At 39.1% G+C, this 25,840-nt stretch overlaps 1 protein-coding gene across 3 annotated transcripts in view; it reads left to right on the top strand.

Moving 5' to 3' along the window:
• IQUB (IQ motif and ubiquitin domain containing) overlaps positions 1-25,840 on the top strand; it is an 81,181-nt gene that overhangs the window by 38,311 nt on the left and 17,030 nt on the right. For 2 of the 3 annotated variants that reach the window (XM_042248759.1, XM_012177058.4), the window contains exons 8-10: positions 6,603-6,778; positions 20,173-20,343; positions 25,066-25,242. In XM_042248759.1, the coding sequence (XP_042104693.1) occupies positions 6,603-6,778; positions 20,173-20,343; positions 25,066-25,242 (524 nt within the window). The remainder of the gene's footprint in view (positions 1-6,602; positions 6,779-20,172; positions 20,344-25,065; positions 25,243-25,840) is intronic. The other variant, XM_042248760.1, reaches the window with a different exon arrangement.

Below are 25,840 nucleotides of genomic sequence, written 5' to 3'. Positions count from 1 at the left end.
TACTGGAGTGGGTCGCCATTTCCTTCTCCAGAGGATCTTCCCAACCCAGGGATCAAACCTGGATCTCCTGCATTGCAGGCAGACACTTTAACCTCTGAGCCACTCAGGTGGGTAGCCTTTCCCTTCTCCAGGGGATCTTCCCATCTCAGGGTTCGAACCCAGGTCTCCCATATTGCAGGCGGATTCTTTACCAGCTGAGCCACCAGGGAGGCCCATAGACTTGGATTACCATGGTATTGAATAGTTTGCCTTGGAAATGAACAGAGACATTCTGTCGTTTTTGAGATTGCATCCATGTACTGCATTTTGGACTCTCTTGTTGACTATGATGGCTACTCCATTTCTTCTAAGGGATTCCTGCCCGCAGTAGTAGATATAATGGTCATCTGAGTTAAATTAAACCATTCCAGTTTATTTTAGTTTGCGGATTCATAGAATGTCGACGTTCACTCTTGCCATCTCCTGTTTGACCACTTCAAATATGCCTTGATTCATGGACCTAACATTCATGAGCCTAACATGGACCTAACATATAATCCTTAGTACAGAGTTTAAACTGAGTTGTTTGTTGTGTAATCATCAGTTCAGGGTTTAAAGGAAAAAGTTTTATGTGACTAAGACTAAGGAATGTAGAGATAAAAAAAAGAAAAAGAGTTTGTCCTTTCATCCTGCTTGTGAATTCCAGACCCCTATCTTCTCCTTGAGAATCCCAGACCCCTCTCTCCTCGGGGACCCCCAGACTTCTTATCAGCCTGGCTAGGAATTGACTCTCTCACCATCCTCCCTGCCCCAATTCACAATGTTCAGGTGCCTGATTTAAATTTGTGCTGTGCTGTGCTTAGTTGCTCAGTCATGTCCAACTCTTTGAATCCCCATGGACTGTAGCCCACCAGGTACTTCTGTCCATGGGATTCTCCAGGCAAGAACACTGCAGTGGGTTGCCATGCCCTCCTCCAGGGGATCTTCCACATTGCAGGTGGATTCTTTATCGTCTGAACCGCTGGGGAAGCCCGATTTATATTTGAGGCTTAATTATATAAAATCCTCCCAAATTGACCTTTTGCAATTTTTATTTCACCCCATGCATTGTGATACGTAGTGCTTTATTTTATTTTTTTTAATATTGCCTTAGAGTTCTCTAGGCAAGAATACTGAAATGCGTAGCAATCCCTTCTCCAGGGAATCTTCCTGACCCAAGGATCCAACCTGGGTCTCCTGTTTTGTAGGCAGATTTTACTGTCTCAGCCACCAGAGAAGCCCCTTTATTTCCATAATGGTTGATAATCATAGCTTTTTTTGATTAAGTATTATTTTTGATAGAATTTCTTACATTTCTAAGCAGATAGGAATATATTTCTTTTTTAAACTTTGTTATTAATTGTAGTTGAATTGCACTGTGTCCAAAAAAATGCAGTGTTTGTCATTTCTGATTTTGAGGGTTTATGTTTTCTTCCATTCCTACTCCTAGAATTTATTTCTTCTTGTTGTTCAGAGTCGTGTCTGACTCTTTGTGACCCTTTGGACTGCAGCACATCAGGCTTCCTTGTTCTTCACTATCTCCTGGAGTTTGCTCAAACTCATATCCATTGTGTTGATGATGTCATCCAACCACCTCATCCTCTATTGCCCCTTCTCCTCCTGACATCGGTCTTTTCAGCATCAGGGTCTTTTCCAGTGAGTTGGCTCTTCATATCAGGTGGCCAAAGTATTGGAGCTTCAGCATCAGTCCTTCCAATGAAAATTCAAGGTTGATTTTCTTTAAATTTAGTTAAATTTTTAGAATTTACTTGAATTTATATAAATGCTTCATAGAGCTTTGAAAATAAGATTACTTTCATCTTTGATGTTTAGAGCTTGATGTATATTAATTTCAACTTGTTAATCATACTGTGGCAATTTGATTTTTTTGTTTTGGCAGTTTGATTTTTAACTCTTTATTTGACTCTCATAGATTAACTCATTTATATTCTGTTTATATAAAATAAAATATACTCACCACAGTAGTGTTTATAACTGATAGAAGTTTTGCTTTATATGGCTTGATGGGCTGTGATTTTCAGTATAAATATTCATGACGGTCATCATAAAATTGATGAAAGTCATACCTTTCATCATAAAATTATCTTCTCCAAGGTTTGAATTTTTAGTCTTTTCCCTCCTATTTTCAAAATAATATAGCTGCATCTGTTTTTTTGTTGTTGTTCATATTTATCATCCTTTTGTGCTTAACCTTAGTCTTTGGCATCACTTTAAGTGTACCTTTGGAAAATATTATGTCATTGGATTTAAAAAAATACATAACATTTTATTTTTAGTCAAAAATTGAGCCGTTTCATAGTTTTAAATGTAACCATTATGCCTGATTTGCTTCTCTCATCTTGCTTTATGCATTTTTTTTCTAATTTTTGGGTCTTTTTCTGCACAAACATTTATGATTGTTAATATTTTCTGCAATGATTTGAAATGTAAGCATTCTTTTTTTATTTCTTCTTAAAAGTTTGTCAAAGATGTTCTTAAAAGAGGTAAAAGCTCAGATGGATTTATAGCCCCCCCTTTTCTCTAGTTCTGAGTCCTTGAATTAAGGTTTACTACCTTCTGCTAGAGCGTTCACTTTCTGAGATGAGACAGCAGCTGTTTGAGGGACACTTGTGCCTCCTTGAGTGTCTTCCGGTGGTAGCTGCAACTATGTCTTAAAGAACTTCCCTGAAAGTTTCTACCACATGGATCACACCTTTCTCTGATTTCTAGTATTGCTTCCAGTCTCTCCTTCTCCTCCCCCTATTTCATATTTCTTGTATCATTTCTAGAAGAACGTAGGAGAGGGCAGCTAGCAGCCTGTATAAAAACCTTCATCTTGTCAGAAACTTGGCTTGTCATATATTAAAAAGAAACTAGACGTGGATGGGACATGAAATTATGTCAAATTATATACAGTTTGAGAAAGGGAAGTGTTTTTGTCTGGAAAAGAGAAAATCTAAGTGGTCTCCGACAGTTATCTTTGGTGCCATGTTGTGCAGAGTAGACTGACTATGTTTTGCCTCACAGGCTAGGACTAGGACCAGGGTGAGCAAATTAAATCTGTCCACACTGCTAGGAGGAGAATCCATCCACTCGTCCATGGGGACGAGTGTTGAACTGTTTAATTTCTAAAGTTCTTTCCAACACAGTTTTTCCTTTAATGTAACTTTGACATTTTTTGCAATGTTGGATATAAAACAGTTTTCTTCCCCAGATTTAGCATGTATAAGAAATGAATGTAGTGCTAGTTAAAATAAGTATATCTGAGCCCAGAAATTTGATTTGTTTAAGTTTGGGGTAGGATTTAGTACTCTGTGTTTTCTCAGGTTAATTTTAAGTCTATAGCATAATCTTTAGGTAAATTAAGTCTATAAAAATGCTATTATTTGGCATTTTATGATTTATTTTTAGAGTGTATTTCATGTAACACATTCTTTAAAAACATTTTTTTATATTGGAGTATAACTGATTCACAATGTTGTGTGAAAGTCGCTTAGTCGTGTTGGAGTGGGTAGCCTTTCCCTTCTCCAGGGGATCTTCCCAACCCAGGGATTGAAACCAGGTCTCTCAAATTGCAGGCATATTCTTTACCAGCTGAGCCACAAGGGAAGCCCAAGAATACTGGAGTGGGTAGCCTCCCCCTTCTCCAGGGGATCTTCCCAACCCAGGAATCAAACCAGGGTCTCCTGCATTGTAGGCGGATTCTTTACCAACTGAGCTATCAGGGAAGCAATGTTGTGTGAGTTTCAGGTATACAGCAAAGTGATTTATACACACACACACGCATATATATATTCTTTTTCAGATTCTTTTCCCTCTCCCCTATAGATTATTATAGAGTACTGAGTTCAATTACCTCTGCTATGCAGTAGGTCCTTGTTGATTATCTATTTTATATATTGTAGTGTGCAATACATTCTTTGTTGATAATAACTAACACTTGTAGTGTGCAACACATTTTTTATTGATAGTAACCATCATTATGCACAAAGCTGGTGGAAGTTATGGAATTCTAGTTGAGCTATTTTAAATTTGAAAAGATTATGCTGTTAAAGTGCAGCACTCAATATGCTAGCAAATTTGGAAAACTGTGCAGTGGCCACAGGACTAGAAAAGGTCAGTTTTCATTCCAATCCCAAAGAAAGGCAATGCCAAGCAATGTTCAAACTACTTTACAGTTGCGCTCTTTTCACATGCTAGCAAGGTAATGCTCAAAATCCTTCAAGCTAGGGTTCAACAGTATGTGCACCAAGAACTTCCCGATGTACGAGCTGGATTTAGACAAGGCAGAGGAACCAGAGATCAAGTTGCCAACATCCACTGGATCATAGAGAAAGCAAGAGAATTCCAGAAAAACATCTACTTCTGCTTCACTGACTAAGCTAAAGACTTTGAATGTGTGAATCATAACAAACAGTGGAAAATTCTTGAAGAGATGGGAATACCAGACCACCTTACCTGCTTCCTGAGAAACCTGTATGCAGGTCAAAAAACAACAGTTAGAACCAGACGTGGAACAACAGACTGGTTCCAAATTGGGAAAGGAATATGTCAAGGCTGTATATTGTCACCCTACTTATTTAACTTCTGTGAAGGGTACATCACGTGAAATGCTTGGTTGGATGAAGCACAAGCTGGAATTAAGATTGTGGGGAGAAATATTAATAACCTCAGATACGCAGATTATACCATCCTTTAGCAGAAAGCAAAAAGGAACTAAAGAGCCTCTTGATGAAGACGAAAGAGGAGAGTGAAGAAGCTGGCTTAAAACTCAACATTCAGAAAACTAATATCATGGCATCTGGTCCCATCACTTCAGGGCAAATAGATGGGGAAACGATAGAAACAGCGAGAGACTTTATTTTGGGGGGCTCCAAAATAACTATAGATGGTGACTGCAGCCATGAAATTAAAACACACTTGCTCCTTGGAAGAAAAGCTATGACAAACCTAGACAGTGTATTAAAAAGTAGAGACATTATTTTGCCAACAAATTATAGTCAAAGCTATGGTTTTTCCATTAGTCACGTATGGATATGATAGGTGGACCATAAAGAAGCAGAAAGCTGAAGAATTGATGCCTTTGAACTGTGGTATTGGAGAAGACACTTGGAGTCCCTTGGACTGCAAGGAGATCAAACCAATCAATCGTAAAGGAAACCAACTCTGAATATTCATTGGAAGGACATGCTGAAGCTGAAGCTCCAGTACTTCGGTCACCTGATGTGAAGAGCTGACTCATTTGAAAAGATCCTGATGCTGGGAAAGATTGAAGGCGGGAGGAGAAGGGGACGACAGAGGATGAGATGATTGGATGGTATCACCAACTCAAGGAACATGAGTTTGAGCAAACTCTGGGAGATGGTAAAGGACAGGGAAGCCTGGCATGCTGCAGTCCATGTGGTTGCAAAGAATTGTACACAACTGAGGGACTGGATAACAGCAACAACATTTTGGTGGTGTCCAACACTAAGTCATGTCCAACTCTTGTGTCCCCATGAAATGTAGCCCACCAAGGTATCTGTCCATGGAATTTCCCAGGCAAGAATACTGCAGTGGGTTGCCATTTCCTTCTCCAGGGGATCTTTCTAATCCAGGGATCAAACCCTGCTTTGCAGGTTTGCTTTTTACTGAGTGAGCCACCAGAGAAGTCCTCAAACCCGCACTTTAAAATGTTGTAAATATTATTTTAACTTAATTCATTGGTTTGAGTTCAGTGTAAATGTAATTATTTTATAACATTTGCTGATACAATTAGGATTTTGTAAAGAGATGGAAAATGGTACTAAAAGTGCTAGTAATGAAGAAAACAATTGAAGTCAACAATTCTACATAAAACTGTCAATTTGGGTACTGGCAGAAGCAGACACTAGGATGGAGTTTGAAGTAAAGATAAAGGGAAGAGAGCAGGGAAAGACCGAGAGTCTTCAGATTGAGATAGGAGTTGACACCTGTGAAAGTTGAGAGAGGGAACGAAAAGGATGGGGGATGGAGATCCTCAGACAGACAGAACTCTGAGGCAATCTGAGCCGGCCAGATGGTCAGCTCTGATATAATAACTGGCCACAGAAGATGCCACTGTTGGGCAGCCGTGGCCAGGCCCTTCTCCCATGGTTCTTACTTTTTTGACTGACAGCTTAGTGAGAAGAGTATGGCCTCTGCTCCAACATGGTGCAGATCTGAAATGCTGTAGCTGATACTGTCAGCCACCTGCCTCCTAGCTGCAATCACTCTCTTAGAGGGAAGCTGAGCAAGACGCATTCGTGGCTGCTTTACATCCAGGCTGTCTTTTTCCCAATACTGGGGGTGCGTGTATGCTTACCTGGAGGCATAATTTGACATCATCTGTCCTGATGTCTTATGACTTGTGTTTGCTTGACTCTATTTTATTGCTGGGTCTCAGCTTCCATTTCATCCTGTTTTTTCATGTATCAGGTGTACAATATGAGTGATGCTATTCATGTATAATTTTATTTAAATTGATATAAAAATAAAATACTGCTTGTGAGGATGTGATAGTAAAAAATGCTCTGTAAAGATGTGGGTGTTTAAAAACTCAAGAGTCTCTCATGTTATTCCTCTAGTCTGGCGGCAAGAAGAACTCACACGCATTAACCAATTTTTGACTGGAGCTGAAAGGAAAGCTGCTTTGTGTGAACTTCTGGAAAAAGAGACGCAGATAATTGCTTCCATTGGGAGACATAGATATATCACTTACACAGAGAACCAGGAAGCAGAGATACAAAGTTTTTTGGATAAGGTTAGTGAAGTAACATTATTTATATATGAATGTGTCCTGAGTTTAAAAATATAGAGGAATGAACTAAAGAAGACAGTTACATTGTAAGAATTTTCATGAGTTTTGTTTAGTATTTTTGGTGACATAATTTTTGAAATTTTGTATAATTTTGAAATTATTGAAATTTTGTATAATTTTTCTTCTTTTCTTATACAGCTTTAGATTTTCACTGCAGCCTAGAATAATGGTTGATAAGTAACATGAAATTAACATGTTCTTAACAAACGAGCTTTGGCTGTGAAGGAAAACATGGAGACACCATCCTAGTGACTCTGTTCATTTAGACTTAGGCTGCCTATAGAAATTAGGTGAATTGCACACCCCACTGAAATGTAGACTATAGCAGTCACAGAATGTATGGATCTGTGGTGCCCATAGTAAGCAACCTGGGCAAAGAGCTATGGATTAGTGTTTCTACTTTTGCTTATCAGGTCATTAACTGACTGAAAATTTCTAACCAAAAGGATATGTGATTATTGAAAACCATGAAAACATACAATTAAGCGAAAAACTAAAGTAATTACCCTTTTGTGGTAAAACTGCCTGTTTGATATTGGATAGCCTGTTTCCATAGTGACCAATTTCCTTTTATAAACTTGATCTCTCCAAACAATTAAAAGCCTATGCAGCCACAAGAAGAAAAGGGATGGAGTTCTTTAAAATATTTGCCGGTAATGATTCTAATAGTTATGTGATTCTTGTTATTTGAGAACATTTATTTAAAAAACCATAATTTTTGATATTATAAATGCCTCCTACTCATCTCGTATGCTCTCCTGTTTGATCTCAGTTTTTCTTTTGGCTTTAACTCCTACCTGCATCCTGGAGCTCCCTACAGTTGCAGGCCAGAACTCTCTTCAGTTCAGTTCAGTTCAGTCACTCAGTCATGTCTGACTCTTTGCAACCCCATGAATTGCAGCACACCAGGCCTCCCTGTCTATCACCAACTCCTGGAGTTTACTCAAACTCATGTCCATTGAGTCAGTGATGCCATCCAGCCATCTCATCCTCTGTGTCCCCTTCTCCTCCTGCCCCCAATCCCTCCCAGCATCAGGGTCTTTTACAATGAGTCAACTCTTCGCATGAGGTGGCCAAAGTATTGGAGTTTCAGCTTTAGCATCAGTCCTTCCAATGAACACCCAGGACTGATCTCCTTTAGGATGGACTGATTGGATCTTGCAGTCCAAAGGACTCACAAGAGTCTTCTCTAACACCACAGTTCAAAAGCATCAATTCTTCGGCGCTCAGCCTTCTTCACAGTCCAACTCTCACATCCATACATGACCACTGGAGAAACCATAGCCTTGACTAGACGGACCCTTTGTTGGCAAAGTAATGTCTCTGCTTTTTAATATGCTATCTAGGTTGGTCATAACTTTCCTTCCAAGGAGTAAGCGTCGTTTTTAGGAGCTTGCAAATCATGTACTGAATTGCCTACTCTCTTGCTCCTTGGTTGTCCCACAGTACAACTCAAGCTGACATGTCAACCCCTGCTTCATCTTGTCTTACCATTCCTTGTCCCCTCACCTCCAAACTGAGGCTCCTATTCTGTAGCACTCACATAGTTTATCTCCATGAAGGTTTCATCGTGCACTTAAGTTGCTTCAGGCAGAAACCTGGGCGTTATTCTTGATGTCCTACTTAGTCACCATCTTCTCTGGTCTCTTAGTTTAATCATTGCCTCAATTCTTTACTTCTTCCTTACTAATGGCCTACCACTGCCTGCAGGGAGGTGGCTCTGCCATGCCACATTGATGACCTTGCATGTCTCTAAACAGGCCATATAGGCAGAGACTTGAACTGCAGCTAATGTGAGTCTTGGTGGAGTGCCTTGTTCTCCTGCTGGAACTCAAGAGGGTGGGAAGCTTCTGAGATGTTATGGAGCACCTCGGCTTTCCTGCTTCCCTCTCTCTCCCTGGGAGGCTGTCATGGGAAGGTTTCACCTTGGCTGTGAGAGCTGGATACTGATTTACTTGGATCTTGGTTTCTTTCCCTTCTGGATTCCTTTATGTCCCCAAATGAGGCTTTCAACCTCCAGGTTCACTTCTTTATTCCCTCCCCCATCCTCCATATTGCTGCCATAGGGACCTCATCCCACACAGCTCCTCCCTTGCCCTCTGGGAACAAGGACGTTTATTGTCGATTCTTGGCACACTTGACCCATCCCATCATCCCTGCTCATGCACCACAGCCAGACTGTTCCAATTTCACTCAGTTGCACATTCACAGAAAAACCACATGCTCTCAGCGCTTTTGCTTCTTCTGTGGCCTCTGCAGGTAGCATCCTTTCTTTCCTTCCTCAGTAACCGGCTACTCACCCTTCAAAACAAGCCCAGAGACCCCTTCTTCCGAAAAGGACTACTGACCCTCCTGCTTTAGCCTGTACTGTATACCTTCATGGTCTTCCCTGGTGGCGCTGGTGGTGACAAATCCATCTGCCAGTGCAGGAGACATAAGAGACACATGTTCTTTCCTGGGGTTGGGAAGATGCCCTGGAGAAGGAAATGACAACCCACTCCAGTATTCTTGCCTGGAGAATCCCATGGACAGAGGAGCCTGGCGGGCTGCAGTCCACAGTGTTGCAAAGAGTCAGGAATGACTGAAGCGACTTAGCACACTTGCGCGCATATACCTTCACAAGACTTCCTTTCGCTTCTGTCTTAGTGCATAGCGCTCAGTTTTATCGTCAGGAGTATGTCTGAATCCTCCTGGATCTGAGCTTCTTAAGGCAAGAGCTATCTTTTTATCTCCATATCCTCATATCCTAGCTCAGTAGTCATCACAGAGTATCAATACATGCTTGTGGAGGAAGGTAGGGAGGAAGAATAAGGAACAGAAATAATCCTTTTGTAGTTATATATTTCAAGTACTATAAGAAAATATGCAATGTAGATGCTATCGTTTCAAATGCTTAAATATCTTCATTCTAGAAACGATGAGTCCTACTGTATGGAAGCCATAATATTCACACTTCTCCTGAGTCATATTTTGAACTAAACATAATTCCTTTTAGCATGTTGCTTTTTGTTGAATCCAGCATCATCACTGGGTACTGTGATCCTTATGTATCTGATTGTTAACTATAAGAGGACAGCATGAACCCAGGGCTCAAGAAGGAGCTAGAGGCCTCTGAAGTGCCAGTGGACTGGGAAGAAGGTGACACTTACCTGCCTTGTTTAAGACTGAACCTTGTGCAGGGTTTCCTGCTTGTGCTTTATCTGCTGCTTTATTTCCTTTCAGTTCAGTTCAGTGCCGTCACGCAGTGGTGTCCGAACCTTTGCAACCCCATGAATCGCAGCATGCCAGGCCTCCCTGTCCATTACCAACTCCTGGAGTTCACTCAAACTCACGTCCATCGAGTCGGTGATGCCATCCAGCCATCTCATCCTCTGTCATCCCCTTCTCCTGCCCCCAATCCCTCCCAGCATTAGGGTCTTTTCCAAAGAGTCAACTCTTCACATGAGGTGGCCGAAGTACTGGAGTTTCAGCTTTAGCATCATCCCTTCCAAAGAAATCCCAGGGTTGATCTTCAGAATGGATTGGTTGGACCTCCTTGCAGTCCAAGGGACTCTCAAGAGTCTTCTCCAACACCACAGTTCAGAAGCATCAATTCTTCGGTGCTCAGTCTTCTTCACAGTCCAACTCTCACATCCATACATGACTACTGAAAAAAACCATAGCCTTGATGAGATGAACCTTTGTCAGCAAAGTAATGTCTCTGCTTTTGAATATGCTATCTAGGTTGGTCATAACTTTCCTTCCAAGGAGTAACTGTTTTTTAATTTCATGGCTGCAGTCACCATCTGCAGTGATTTTGGAGCCCCCCCCGAAAATAAAGTCTGACACTGTTTCCACTATTTCCCCATCTATTTGCCATGAAGTGATGGAACCAGATGCCATGATCTTTGTTTTCTGAATGTGGAGTTTTAAGCCAACTTTTTCACTCTCCTCTTTCACTTTCATCAAGAGGCTTTTTAGTTCCTCTTCACTTTCTACAATAAGGGTGGTGTCATCTGCATATCTGAGGTTATTGATATTTCTCCCGGCAATCTTGATTCTAGCTTGTGCTTCCTCCAGCCCAGCATTTCTCATGATGTACTCTGCATATAAGTTAAATAAGCAGGATGACAATATACAGCCTTGATGTACTCCTTTTCCTATTTGGAAACAGTCTGTTGTTCCATGTCCAGTTCTAACTGTTGCTTCCTGACCTCCATATAGGTTTGTCAAGAGGCAGGTCAGGTGCTCTGGTATTCCCATCTCTTTCAGAATTTTCCACAGTTTATTGTGATCCACACAGGCAAAGGCTTTGGCATAGTCAATAAAGCAGAAATAGATGTTTTTTCTGGAACTCTCTTGCTGTTTCAGTGATCCAGAGGATGTTGGCAGTTTGATCTCTGGTTCCTCTGCCTTTTCTAAGACGAGCTTGAACATCCCGAAGTTCACGGTTCACATATTGCTGAAGCCTGGTTTGGAGAATTTTGAGCATGACTTCACTAGCGTGTGAGATGAGTGCAATTGTGCGGTAGTTTGAGCATTCTATGACATTGCCTTTCTTTGGGATTGGAATGAAAACTGCCCTTTTCCAATCCTGTGGACACTGCTGAGTTTTCCAAATTTGCTGGCATATTGAGTTCAGCACTTTCACATCATCATCTTTCAGGATTTGAAATAGTTCAAATGGAATGCCATCCCCTCCACTAGCTTTGTTTGTATTGATACTTCCTAAGGCCCACTTGACTTCACATTCCAGGATGTCTGGCTCTAGGTGAGTGATCACACCATTGTGATTATCTTGGTTGTGAAGATCTTTTTTGTACAGTTCTTCTGTGTATTCTTGCCACCTCTTCTTAATATCTTCTGCTTCTGTTAGGTCCCTACCATTTCTGTCCTTTATCGAGCCCATCTTTGCATGAAATGTTCCCTTGGTATCTCTAATTTTCTTGATGAGATCTCTAGTCTTTCCCATTCTGTTGTTTTCCTCTATTTCTTTGCATTGATTGCTGAAGAAGGTTTTCTTATCTCTCCTTGCTATTTTTTGGAACTCTGCATTCAAATGGGAATATCTTTCCTTTTCTCCTTTGCTTTTCACTTCTCTTCTTTTCACAGCTATTTGTAAGGCCTCCTCAGACAGCCATTTTGCTTTTTTGCATTTCTTTTCCATGGGGATGGTCTTGATCCCTGTCTCCTCTACAATGTCACAAACTTCCGTCCATAGTTCATCAGGCACTCTGTGTATCAGATCTAGCCCCTTAAATCTATTTCTCACTTCCACTGTATAATCATAAGGGATTTGACTTAGGTCGTACCTGAATGGTCGAGTGGTTTTGCCTACTTAGTCTGAATTTGGCAATAAGGAGCTCATGGTCTGAGCTTCTGGAGCCAGTTGATGATGGTTACTCCTGTTGTCAAGTATAGCTAAGAAGTTCTTTAAATTTTTCCAAGAAAGATGAGATGGGGACATTTTGTTCATGAGAATTCCTGTGAAGATATTATTTTGTTGTATTTGTTTTGTTTTGTTTTTGTTTGGTAAATATGTTGATTAGTTTAGGGGTAAAATCTGAGACCCTCAATGATCCTGAGTATAGGAAGAATTGCCAGGTAATTGTGCCAGAAACATGGACGTCTTTGAGTGTTGCTGGAGAGATAGGAAGGGCAGAATACAGTTAGAAGTCAGTGGAGCACAGTGTGGCTTCTGTAATTTCATTAATTACATCACTAACTAATAGAAGTATTTAGTGCAAGAAGATTCTTTTTTTTTTTTTTTTTTTTTAACGTAAGAGGAAAAGGAACAAGAGAATGACTAGGCCTTAACATCCAGACTGATTCAGGGCAACATACAAAGATGCAAGATCAGAAGATTGCAAAAAGGATGAAAAAGTTGGCCACAAGAACTTGTAGAAATTACGAAAAAGGGTTTTCTTGGGTTGGAGGTTTTAGAATTGGGGTTCTGAACCTATGGTTACCCCAGCTGATAAACCACTTAATCTCACCAATCTCCAGGCTAAGACTCAGAAGAAATGGACGTTTTAGCTGATGAAAGAGAACTTTGCCTCAGTTTTGACCAAAATGTTATATAGGGCAAGAAGAACACACCATGGACTGGAACAACTTCACCTGAAGTCAATCCTCATTTTATGAGATAACATAATTCATCCATTCTCTAAAAATATTGACTAATGGTGGCTTTTGGCCTGCTTTTAACCTCCTACAGTAAATTGTGAAATCTTTGTTATTCTAACACAAAATTAATTTAAATTACCTTTTTGTATATGGTGCCATAATGAACATCGTAGAAAACAGTTAAGGTGGATTTTACAGTTAGTCCTTTGTTATGAATTCTGATACCAGTTCTCCTCCTTTTCATGCCTGTCTGCCTCTTCCCACCCAACCCTACCCATGCCTGGCAATGACTCTAATAAGTATTCAGGAGGAGTCAGCACTGATTTCATAAAACTTGAAGTAACTTATTCTATAGGGTTTTTTGATTGCTAAGAAAAAAATAGCTTGAATTAATCCTCAAGGCTAGAGCATTTTGAAATGTAAATACTAACAACCAGGGTCATGATGTAGATTTTAAGATTCACATTTAGTGCCATAACATACAGATATGTAAAGAGAATATTTACTTTCCTGTAATTTGAAAATAACTTTGGAAAATAAAATTTCATGGTTTGGTTTTAGTTTAATTTCAATGTGTCTAAGTATTATATAGTATATTGAATTAATAGTTATATTTTATCAAGGATACAGAATTTCTCTTGAGTAATGAATGATTATTGTTTTGAATTAGTCCAATAAAAGCACTGAACTAATCAGCTATTAGGGGTTCTATACTAAGCCTATATTCTCCATAAAAGGGTTAATCTATTTAACCCTTTAAGATTTTTGAAGCATTATTTAAACAGTCTAATTTTATCCTATCAAACATTGACAGCCACAGATTGTCAAATGTTAAAAACTCATAAATTGACAGAGGTGAAGAAATTCAGGTCAAGAAATTTTAAAGAAAAATCATCAACCAGTTTCTAATATATCTTGGGTGCTGCTTATCCAAACTGTGTAAAGAGACAATTTGAATTTGAATTTCTGCAAGAGGTTTTCCCTGGAGTCAAGGCCATTTATTTCTTTGAATCTCTTTGATTCACATGCCGTGTCTCAGAATCACAAGCTGAAAAACTGCAGTCTGTTAACTGTGTCATTTAGTTTTGTTTTTCTCCTCACTCAGGTGGCCAGCAGCTGATGGGATGGGAAAATGCAACCAGCTCTTGGCTCGCTCTCAGCACCACAGTACACAGGGGTGTCCTCTGTGGATGAACAAAATCCCTTGGCTGTGTAAAAGAAAAGTTGATCACTACCCAGTAGCTCTGGGGGTTAGTGTTATTCTTAATTTGTGCCCTGAGGGACTAGAGTATTAATTTAGGGAAAAGGAAAGACCTCCTCTCACAGTGTAGCCATTTCTTCTCTTTGGTGGAAGCTTGCTGCTCTCAAGGTTTTTGTTATCTCACCACCATCCCATCCTCAAAGTGTGTCTTCCTGCTGTTCTTCTGTTTCTCTCCTCCAGAATCTATGCTGTCTCATTTGTTGGCACCTAAATGGAATTTATTATGTTCTTGTTTTCTGAAGCAATTTAACAACATGACTATTGTACATCTGTTATTACAGCCACAGCATTCAAAGGAAAAAAAAATAGAAAAGAGAAGTAAGGAAAGTTGACATTTTCCTGCATCAGAGTAATTTAAAAAAATACCTTAAAGATTGAAATCAAAAAAGCTTAGACTTGAAGACCATGTTATCTGTGTTGACAGTAATATATCTAAGTATCAAAACAACTTTGCCAAAGATTTTTTTTTAAATATCTTTTCAGTGTTGACAGTAGGGAACTCAAACTTTGAATCTAGGACTCTTTGATTGTATCACACAGTTTACTTTTAATCTGGCTAATTCTTAGTTATTCTTCAGTTTTATCTTAGATATTATTTTCTTTTCACCAGTTAAGCGCTTCATATCAACTTGAAGTTACCTGTTTACCGGCATCAGAAGCATAATCAACTTTTATTTCAATTATTTTTAAATTTTTCTATGCCCTTAGACTGGAGTTCCTGAAATTGAAATTTATCTACTTGCTACCTAGTACATGGAACAATATACAGTAAACACAGTAAATATTTCTTGAATGAATGAGTGAATATTTTAGGCCCTGTGAAATACATAAAACTACATAAGAAATTTATTTCTTATACTCTGCAAGAAGAAATAGAATTAGCAAACAAAATAATTATGGAACTATTTGGACCCAAATTGCATTGCCCTGAGTTATTGAAACATAGATACTGCATATTCTGTGTGTGTGTTTGTTTTTAACACATACAGTAGAACGTTGGATAATAGTAATTTCAGTGGTTTCATACCACAGTAGTTAAGAATCTTTACAAAAAAGTTAGGATTTAAGTTAAAAATTGAACAGTAGAAAGGATTTGATGTTGAATATATTTGGAAACAAAGATCATTCTGTTGTTTTTGAGACTGCATCCAAGCACTGTATTTCGGACTCTTGTTGACCATGATGGCTACTCCATTTCTTCTGAGGGATTCCTGCCTGCGGTAGTGGATACAATGGCCATCTGACTTAAATTCACCCATTCAGTCCATTTTAGTTCGCTGATACCTAGAATGTCAACGTTCACTCTTGCCATCTCCTGTTTGACCACTTCCAATTTGCCTTGATTCATGGACCTGACATTCCAGGTTCCTATTCAGTGTTGCTCTGTATTGCATCGGACCTTGCTTCTATCACCAGTCACATCCACAGCTGGGTATTGTTTTTTGCTTTGGTTCCATCCCTTCATTCTTTCTGGAGTTATTTCTCCACTGATCACCAGTAGCGTATTGGGCACCTACTGACCAGGGGAGTTCCTCTTTCAGTATCCTATCATTTTCTCTTTTCCTACTGTTCATGGGGTTCTCAAGGCAAGAATACTGAAGTGGTTTGCCATTCCCTTCTCCAGTGGACCATTCTGTCAGACCTCTCCACCATGACCCGTCCGTCTTGGGTGGCCCCACGGGCATGGCTTAGTTCCACTGAGTTAGACAAGGCTGTGGTCCTAGTGTGATTAGATTGACTAGTTTTCTGTGATTATGGTTTCAGTGTGTCTGCCCTCTGATGCCCTCTTGCAATACCTACCGTCTTACTTGGGTTTCTCTTACCTTGGGCGTGGGGTATCTCTTCATGGCTGCTCCAGCAAAGTGCAGCTGCTGCTCCTTACCTTGGACGAGGAGTATCTCCTTACCACCGCGCCCCCACCCCCGACCTTGAATGTGGAATAGCTCCTCTAGCAAGAAGAAATAAGAAAGCCTTCCTTAGTGATCAATGCAAAGAAATAGAGGAAAACAATAGAATGGGAAAGACTAGAGATCTCTTCAAGAAAATTAGAGATACCAAGGGAACATTTCATGCAAAGATGGGCTCGATAAAGGACAGAAATGGTAGGGACCTAACAGAAGCAGAAGATATTAAGAAGAGGTGGCAAGAATACACAGAAGAACTGTACAAAAAGATCTTCACAACCAAGATAATCACGATGGTGTGATCACTTACCTAGAGCCAGACATCCTGGAATGTGAAGTCAAGTGGGCCTTAGAAAGCATCCCAACGAACAAAGCTAGAGGAGATGATGGCATTCCATTTGAACTATTTCAAATCCTGAAAGATGATGCTGTGAAAGTGCTGCACTCAGTATGCCAGCAAATTTGGAAAACTCAGCAGTGGCCACAGGACTGGAAAAGGCCAGTTTTCATTCCAATCCCAAAGACAGGCAATGCCATAGAATGCTCAAACTACCGCACAATTGCACTCATCTCACACGCTAGTAAAGTCATGCTCAAAATTCTCCAAGCCAGGCTTTAGCAATACGTGAACCATGAACTTCGGGATGTTCAAGCTGGTTTTAGAAAAGGTAGAGGAACCAGAGATCAAATTGCCAACATCTGCTGTATCATGGAGAAAGCAAGAGAGTTCCAGAAAAACGTCTATTTCTGCTTTATTGACTATGCCAAAGCCTTTGCCTGTGTGGATCACAATAAACTATGGAAAATTCTGAAAGAGGTGGGAATACCAGAGCACCTGACCTGCCTCTTGACAAACCTATATGGAAGTCAGGAAGCAACAGTTAGAACTGGACACGGAACAAGAGACTGTTTCCAAATAGGAAAAGAAGTACGTCAAGGCTGTATATTGTCACCCTACTCATTTAACTTATATGCAGAGTACATCATGAGAAACGCTGGGCTGGAAGAAGCACAAGCTGGAATCAAGATTGCTGGGAGAAATATCAATAACCTCAGATATGCAGATGACCCCACCCTTATGGCAGAAAGTGAAGAGGAACTAAAAAGCCTCTTGATGAAAGTGAAAGAGGAGAGTGAAAAAATTGGCTTAACACTCAGCATTCAGAAAACTAAGATCATGGCATCTTGTCCCATCACTTCATGGCAAATAGATGGGGAAATAGTGGAAACAGTGTCAGACTTTATTTTGGGGGGCTCCAAAATCACTGCAGATGGTGACTGCAGCCATGAAATTAAAAGGCGCTTACTCTTTGGAAGGAAAGTTATGACCAAACTAGATAGCATATTCAAAAGCAGAGACATTACTTTGCCAACAAAGGTCTGTCTAGTCAAGGCTATGGTTTTTCCTGTGGTCATGTATGGATGTGAGAGTTGCACTGTAAAGAAAGCTGAGTGCCAAAGATTTGATGCTTTTGAACTGTGGTGTTGGAGAAGACTCTTGAGAGTCCCTTAGACTGCAAGAGATCCAACCAGTCAATTCTGAAGATCAGCCCTGGGATTTCTTTGGAGGGAATGATGCTGAAGCTGAAACTCCAGTACTTGGCCACCTCATGCTAGGAAGGACTGGGGACAGGAGGAGAAGGGGACGACAGAGGATGAGATGACTGGATGGCATCACTGACTGGATGGGCGTGAGTCTGAGTGAACTCCGGGAGTTGGTGATGGACAGGGAGGCCTGGCGTGCTGGGATTCATGGGGTTGCAAAGCGTGGGACACGACTGAGTGACTGAACTGAACTGAAGTGAACTGATATTTGGAAAAAATACAGAGTATTACTATATTGTAATATCTTAAATGGGACCAAAAACTTGGAGGAAAGGTCGAATTAAATCAACAGCCCAGCTGAGAAGAACCAGAATAGAGTAGATGAACTAAGCATTTCATTAAAAGGTTATTGTATTTGGATTATTACAAATGAAATAACTTATCAGCCTGCAGAGCTGAAGGTATTGTTCACATTACTGGAAGAAAAGAAAAGAAATTACATTTAATAGCATTTCCCTGAGTAAAACTCTGCAGATTAAGGCTTTAGACTTTAAAAGATTGCGATATGAAATGTAGCCTAAGATTGCTTATTCCTTAGAAGTTTCAAAAAGAGCTTTGCAATAAATATTGTATTTCAATAACACTCTGAGATCTACCCCAAACAAGAGTATATCCATGAAAACAATATATTTAAAAAATTTCCAAGTGATAATAATTAAATCATAAAATATTTTTATTGAGTTATTTCCCTCTTATAATCTTAATAATTCTTATTAATTCTATCTATCTAACTTTACATTATTTAATATTAGATTTGTGTTCTAAAAATAGAAATTAATCAGAGAGCTGCAGCTTTTCATTTGCTAGATTGAAACTAGAACTGAGGATCTAAAGTTTCTAATGAAGATTCCTAGCTCTGCACAACATCCACTTTACCTTTGATCAGAAAATGATGCCATTACTTTGAAAACATATCAAATACATTTGTTGTTAAATAGTAGTTTGGTAGTTTTCAATGTAATTGAGCTAATATGAAATGTAAAAAAAAAGGTAAATTGAGGCTGTAACTAAGAATTCCTCATACTATTGTCATACTAAATAAATACAGGCTTGAAGAGTTTCTCTATCTGGCTATTCTACATTCCTGATGATTTGTTCCAATATGTGGGCTTCTCTTTAAGCTTTAAACTGAATCAAATTTGAGACTGAAATGCTTGCAAGTATGACATAAATTAAACTACAGGTCTCCCAAGCCTCAAATTATCAGTCTACAAAAAATAGAGCATTGAATGGTTAGAAGTCCTGATCAACATAGTCACCTTTTTTGATAAATTATAATCAGGGAAAGAAACTCAGCACCTTTATGCCTTAAAATAGAAGAGTCACTGAGTTTTCACTATGCTCTTTCTAGGTCAACAAATCTTCCCTTAAAGTTGTGGTAGTCTTGGCAGGAGGGAACAATAGCACTGGCAAACATAGTCTTTAAATATTCTGTGGTGTGCTGAGTCAGCTAGGACTCACTATTTCCTGTCTCTGAATTCTTAGAGTGGGACTCCCTATATGAGCTTCAGGAAAAATTAACTCTGTCTTTGACCTTCAGTTCAGGAGGTGGGCTAGGTTGAGATGCACCAAGCCAGATCTGGAAATAGAAAGTGAGAATCTTACCGATCACCAGGGAGGCAGGGGCCAAAGCACTGCTAAGATAGCTAAATACAGATGTTTTACTGTGGACATCTGCTTTGTAAAGAACTGTGAACTTGTTATGGATTTATCTTTATGGGAAACGGAACTATAACTGAGTTCCATTTCACTATAGTTGTAGGTCTGACACATTGAGGATTGTAACAATTGTTCCACAAAGGTTTTTCTCGATTGTCAAGGCACATTCATCCAATTCAATATAATTGAACCAAGTGCACTATCTTTTTAGCATTCTAAATAGCATGTTTTTCCCAAGGAGGTAATGAGTTATGTCACAAATCCGTCAAGCTAGCCATCATGCTTTGTTGTTGTTTAGCCACTCAGTTGTGCCCAACCCTCTTGCAACCCTATGGACTGTAGTAGTGCCCCAGGCTGCTCTGCCTATGGCATTTCCTAGGCATGAGTACTAGTGTGAGTTGCCATTTCCTCCTCCAGGGCATCTTCTGGACCCAGGGATCAAACCTGAGCCTCCTGCGTCTCCTACACTAGCAGGCGGATTCTTTACCACTGAGCCACCAGGGAAACCCAGCAATCATGCTAGTTAGTACAAATTAGTAGCACATTCTGAATCCTGAGAAAACATTTGCACTTCTGTAGACTGAAGCCCTCTGATATTTTTCCTCCTAAATTGTTTTACTTTCCTGTGGTCTACCAATTATTTAATTAATTTCTAGTTAGAGCTGACTTAGTGACTGAACAACAAAGTTTTAGTAATATTTTTATTCATAAATCACCTGATAATAAGGTTAACTTACAGTAGACAGAATAAGATTATTTTTGAAACTTTAATTAACTGATAGTTATAATATTATTTTTTTAAGTGTTCAGCTCCAAAGACATGGAGAAGATTTGATGGCAAAATAATTGACATGGATACACAATTTACCATCAGAGCCAGAGAGCTGCAAAACATCTATAGCTGCATCATGCTGAAGAATGTCTCTCAAGATGAGAGGCTGGACGTACTCTTAACGCTTAAACATACAGTAAAGGTACATTAACCTTCTCTTAGGTTTTGGGTGTCATATCACCAGTAAAAATATTGAATACTAAAATAAATAAGATGCTTTCTATTAAGTAATTATAAAGATAATAAATTATTAATTTTATTTTGTCAACAATATATCATTTGGGTACAATTTGGGGAGGATATGGTTTATGCATTAGTATTTATCTAAAAGTTCTTAAACTATGTATTATGATACATACTAATGTAAATATCACACAGTGAATAGTCTAAATATAAATGTCTCTCTAATGAATGCAGATATATATAACATGAGATTAATACTCAATGAAACAGCAATTATTGTCTAGATATTTTGACATTTGTGATGAAAATTTTATTTTTATCCATTTTAAAGCAGAATTTGTATATAAGTATTTTTATTTCTTTTTCCTTATCAGTTATTGACTTAAGGCACATTAAGTAGTTGAGTAAATGTGTCTGATCGAAAGGTCAGTCTCCATAGTTCTTTCACATTACTGCCCATCTTGAAAGCAAAGGCATGAACTCAAGTACTGGCTGCCTTTTCAGAGATGTGTGTCTTGTAACTATGTCTTTGAAGTTAAAGATGGTTAGGAGGAGAGGGAGAAGCAGTAGGTTCAGAGGTAGGAAATAAACATGATATCTCTAGAGGGCAATAAAATGACCAAACTGGAAAAAAGAGAGTTCCGGAAGGGAGTACAGTAGAAATCCTCTTACCTGATGTAATTAGGACCATTAGCTGGTTAATTAAAAGAGTCAGAGGATAGACTCATAAAAGATAAGTTGTGCATATCTTAATACATTTAACCTAACATAACCACATACACATTTACTGAACGATATTTGATAAAGGATCAAGGTCTTTAAGCATAATTTGAATTCTGATTCTATTTATTGTGGCTGTACAACCTTAGATAAGTTATTGAATATTTCTGAAACTATTGTTATCTGTAAAATTAGTTGCTTTGAGGATATAAATATATACCTGTGTATATACTTATACATACATCTGTATATACAATATAAATAAAATATATAATTTGTATGTCTCAATATTTACAAATAGGGAGCCCTCAATAAGTAAGAAGTATTATTTTGATGACAGTTACTCATACAGACCAGTGAATCTTGAACTTGAATATACATTAGAATCATCTGGACAGCTTGAAAGAGATAAAGAGTTATATAGAGAAATGGGGAGAGAGAATATGAGAATAAATTAATAGGAATGATGTCTAGACCCCATTTCAGAACAGGTCAATCAGATACTCAAGTGTGATAGCAATGTTAAGATTTTAAAAAATCATTCCAGGTCATTGTAATGTGCTCTCAAAGACCACCGATGCAGATCCATTCATTAGCCATACTAAGTATGCATTAAAAAAAACAGAACATTTTATAATTACTGACTTTACCTTCTGATTCCTTCATTCAAACTATGTTTCTTGTAGTCCCTCTTGGGAAGTTGGAGCAACTTAATTCTATTTTATTAATTCTAAATACTTCTACTTTAATCACTTAACTCTTATTTAGCCTTTCTTATTCAATCATTTCAAGTATTTTATTTAAAATGATTGTGAATTATGTAAATATATAGAAATAAACATATCAAGTATATATCTGCAAATGTAAAACTACCAACCCTGTTGCCATCTCCCTGGGCCCAAAACAGGACTTTGTCAGCATCGTCCTTTCTCTTCATATTTTCAATTTACTTTCTCATCCTCTAAAAATAATTACCATGCTTTCTTTTTTTTTTAAAATGTTGTTTATTTATTTATTTATATTTGCTCTGGATCTTTGTTGCTACATGTAGGCTTTCTCTAGTTGCGGCAAGCGGGGGATACTCTCTAGTTGAGGTGTGCAGGCTTCTCATTACGGTGACTTCTTTTGTTGAGGAACACAGGCTCTAAGTGTGTGGGCGTACTTGCCCTGCAATTTGTGGAATCTGTCTGGACCAAGGATCAAGCCAGTGTCCCCTGCACTGGCCGGTGGATTCTCAACTACTGGACGACCAGAGAAGTCCCATACTTACTTTTCATGGTAGCCATTTCCTTGATTTTTCTTCCTATTTACCAAACATTAGAATGGGAGAGACTAGAGATCTCTTCGAGAAGATTAGAGATAACAAGGGAAGATTTCATGCAAAGATGGGCTCGATAAAGGACAGAAAGAGTATGGACTTAACAGAAGCAGAAGATATTAAGAAGAGGTGGCAAGAATACACAGAAGAACTATACAAAAAAGGTCTTCATGACCCAGATAATTACAATGGTGTGATCATTCACCTAGAGCCAGACATCCTGGAATGTGAAGTCAAGTGCGACTTAGAAAGCATCACTACAAACAAAGCTAGTGGAGGGGATGGAATTCCAGTTGAGCTAATTCAGATATTAAAAGATGATGCTGTGAAAGTGCTGCACTCAATATGCCAGCAAATTTGGAAAATTCAGCAGTGGCCACAGGACTGGAAAAGGTCAGTTTTCATTCCAATCCCAAAGAAAGGCAATGCCAAAGAATGCTCAAACTACCACACAATTGCACTCATCTCACATGCTAGTAAAGTAATGCTCAAAATTCTCCAAGCCAGGCTTCAGCAGTACGTGAACCGTGAACTTCCAGATGTTCAAGCTGGTTTTAGAAAAGGCAGAACCAGAGATCAAATTGCCAACATCCACTGGATCATTGAAAAAGCAAGAAAGTTCCAGAAAAAAAACATCTATTTTTGCTTTATTGACTGAGCCAAAGCCTTTGATTGTGTGGATCCCAATAAACTGTGGAAAATTTTGAAGAGATGGGAATACCAGAGCACCTGACCTGCCTCTTGAGAAACCTATATGCAGGTCAGGAAGCAACAGTTAGAACTGGACATGAAACAACAGACTGGTTCCAAATAGGAAAAGGAGTACGTCAAGGCTGTATATTATCACTCTACTTATTTAACTTATATGCGGAGTACATCATGAGAAACGCTGGGCTGGAAGAAGCACAACCTGGAATCAAGATTGCCGGGAGAAATATCAATAACCTCAGATATGCAGATGACACCACCCTTATGGCAGAAAGTGAAAAACTAAAGAGCCTCCTGATGAAAGTGAAAGAGGAGAGTGGAAAAGTGGGCTTAAAGCTCAACATTCAGAAAACTAAGATCATGGCATCCAGTCCCATCACTGCATGGCAAATGGATGGGGAAACAGCGGCTGACTTTATTTTTCTGGGCTCCAAAATCACTGCAGATGATGATTGCAGCCATGAAATTTAAAGACGCTTACTCCTTGGAAGAAAAGCTATGGCCAACTTAGACAGCATATTAAGAAGTAGAGACATTACTTTGTCAACAAAGGTCCATCTAGTCAAAGCTATGGTTTTTCCAGTAGTCATGTATGGATGTGAGAGTTGGACTATAAAGAAAGGTGAGCACCAAATAATTGATGCTTTTCAACTGTGGTGTTGGAGAAGACTCTTGAGAGTCCCTTGGACTGCAAGGAGATCCAGCCAGTCCATCCTAAAGGAGATCAGTCCTGGGTGTTCATTGGAAGGACTGATGTTGAAACTGAAACTCCAATACTTTGGCCACCTAATGCAAAGAGCTGACTCATTTGAAAAGACCCTGATGCTGGGAAAGATTGAGGGCAGGAGGAGAAGGGGACGACAGAGGATGAGATGGCTAGATGGCATTACCGATTCAGTGGATGTGAGTTTGGGTAAAGTCCGGGAGTTGGTGATGGACAGGGAGGCCTGGCGTGCTGTGGTTCATGGGATCACAAAGAGTCAGACACAACTGAGCTACTAAACTGAACTGATACATCTCTAATTAATATACTGTAGTTTTGCTTATTTTTGAATTTTATTTAAATGGAATGAGACAGTAAGTATTATTTTGTGCCTTGCTTCATTTGCTAAACATTAATTTGTAAGATTTAAATTTGGTGTTGTATATAGCTCTAGTTAATTCATTTCTGTATATTAGATAATACTTTATTGTATGAACCAAAAGTGTTAATCACTCACAGTCACTCAGTTGTGTCTGACTGTTTGTGAACCCATGGACTGTAGCCTACCAGGCTTCTCTCTGTTCATGGCATTCTCCATGCAGAAAAACTGGAATGGGTAGCCATTCCCTTCTATGGGATCTTCCTGACCCAGGGATTGAACCTGGGTCTTCTGTGTTGTAGTGGATTCTTTACCATCTGAGCCACCTACTTTTTCACTTATTTATGCAATCAATTTATTTATGGATATTTGGTTATTTCTGATTTTGAACTGGTTTGAACAATGACTCCGTGAATGTTTCTTTAAAGCACTTTAGTAGAATTGCTGGGTTGTAGAATATGGATATCTTAAATTCCAGTAGATAATGTCAATTTCTTTTCCAAATTAGCGGTCTCCATCTATACTTATGGGATTTCCTGGTGGTTCAGCTGATAAAGAATCCACCTGCAATGCGAGAGACTTGGGTTCAATCCTTGGGTTGGAAAGATCCCCTGGAGAAGGGAATAGCTACCCACTCCAGTATTTTGGCCTGGAGAATTTCATGGACTATTCATGGGGTCGCAAAGAGTTGGACATGAGTGAGCGACTTTCACTTTCACTTTTGTCTATACTTATGTTAGCAATGGTTCATTACTTTTGGAATCTAGTTTTAGCTTGTTTGGATGATAACTTTAGAAACTAACTTGATGATGTTTAATGTTCTATACAAAATATGTGTGTGTATTTTACACAGGAACATGAATGTAAACTGACTCAGGAAATCCTGGAATTGATTGACAGGGAGGTGGACCTTATGATGAGAGGAGTCAAACATCAGAATCTTGAAGGACTCAGAAAAAGGATCGCAACACTCTTTTTTCATTACATCAAAACACCTCTGTTTAATCCAGAAGTTGCAAGATACCTTAAGGTACTCTACCCTTTCCCTGCCCTGTATTCCATTATTAGAACTCTATGCTCAGAGGAGCCTGGTGTAGGCTCCTGTCCATGGGGTAGCGAAGAGTTGGACACAACTAAGCGACTTCACTTTTCATGCTGTAGTAAAATGAGGTATATTCCAATTTTGCTTTAGTACTCTACTAGGGGTCCATGTGGAAGATCATCTTATTGATGAAATTTTCTTTGAATGATATTTTTTCTGTTGATAAATGAACCATTTAACATTTTCTGTTTGTGTTTCCGACCTTGAATTCTCTCCTACTCTCTGGATCAAGTGTCCACTTGAATACTATACTATGTTGAATACCTCACAGTCTCTCACACCTTCCAGCTTTTGCACATTCTGGTGCTTCCACCTGGAATGTTGTCCCTGACTTTACGCAGCCAGCTCCTCTTTATTTTTTAGGACTCAGTTCACACGTTCTCTTCTTCATTAGGCCTCAGAGAGAGTTAATCTCTTCATTTCTGAGATTCTACATGCACCTTTGTGTTCCTTTATAATACTTACCACATAGTTATAATTATTACTGAGCTGATTCACGTAGATATCCTGCAAGAACTTCAAATGT

Source organism: Ovis aries, chromosome 4, assembly GCF_016772045.2.
Source record: "Ovis aries strain OAR_USU_Benz2616 breed Rambouillet chromosome 4, ARS-UI_Ramb_v3.0, whole genome shotgun sequence".
Classification (NCBI taxonomy): Eukaryota; Metazoa; Chordata; class Mammalia; order Artiodactyla; family Bovidae; genus Ovis; species Ovis aries.
This window is presented reverse-complemented; position numbering and strand designations above follow the sequence as displayed.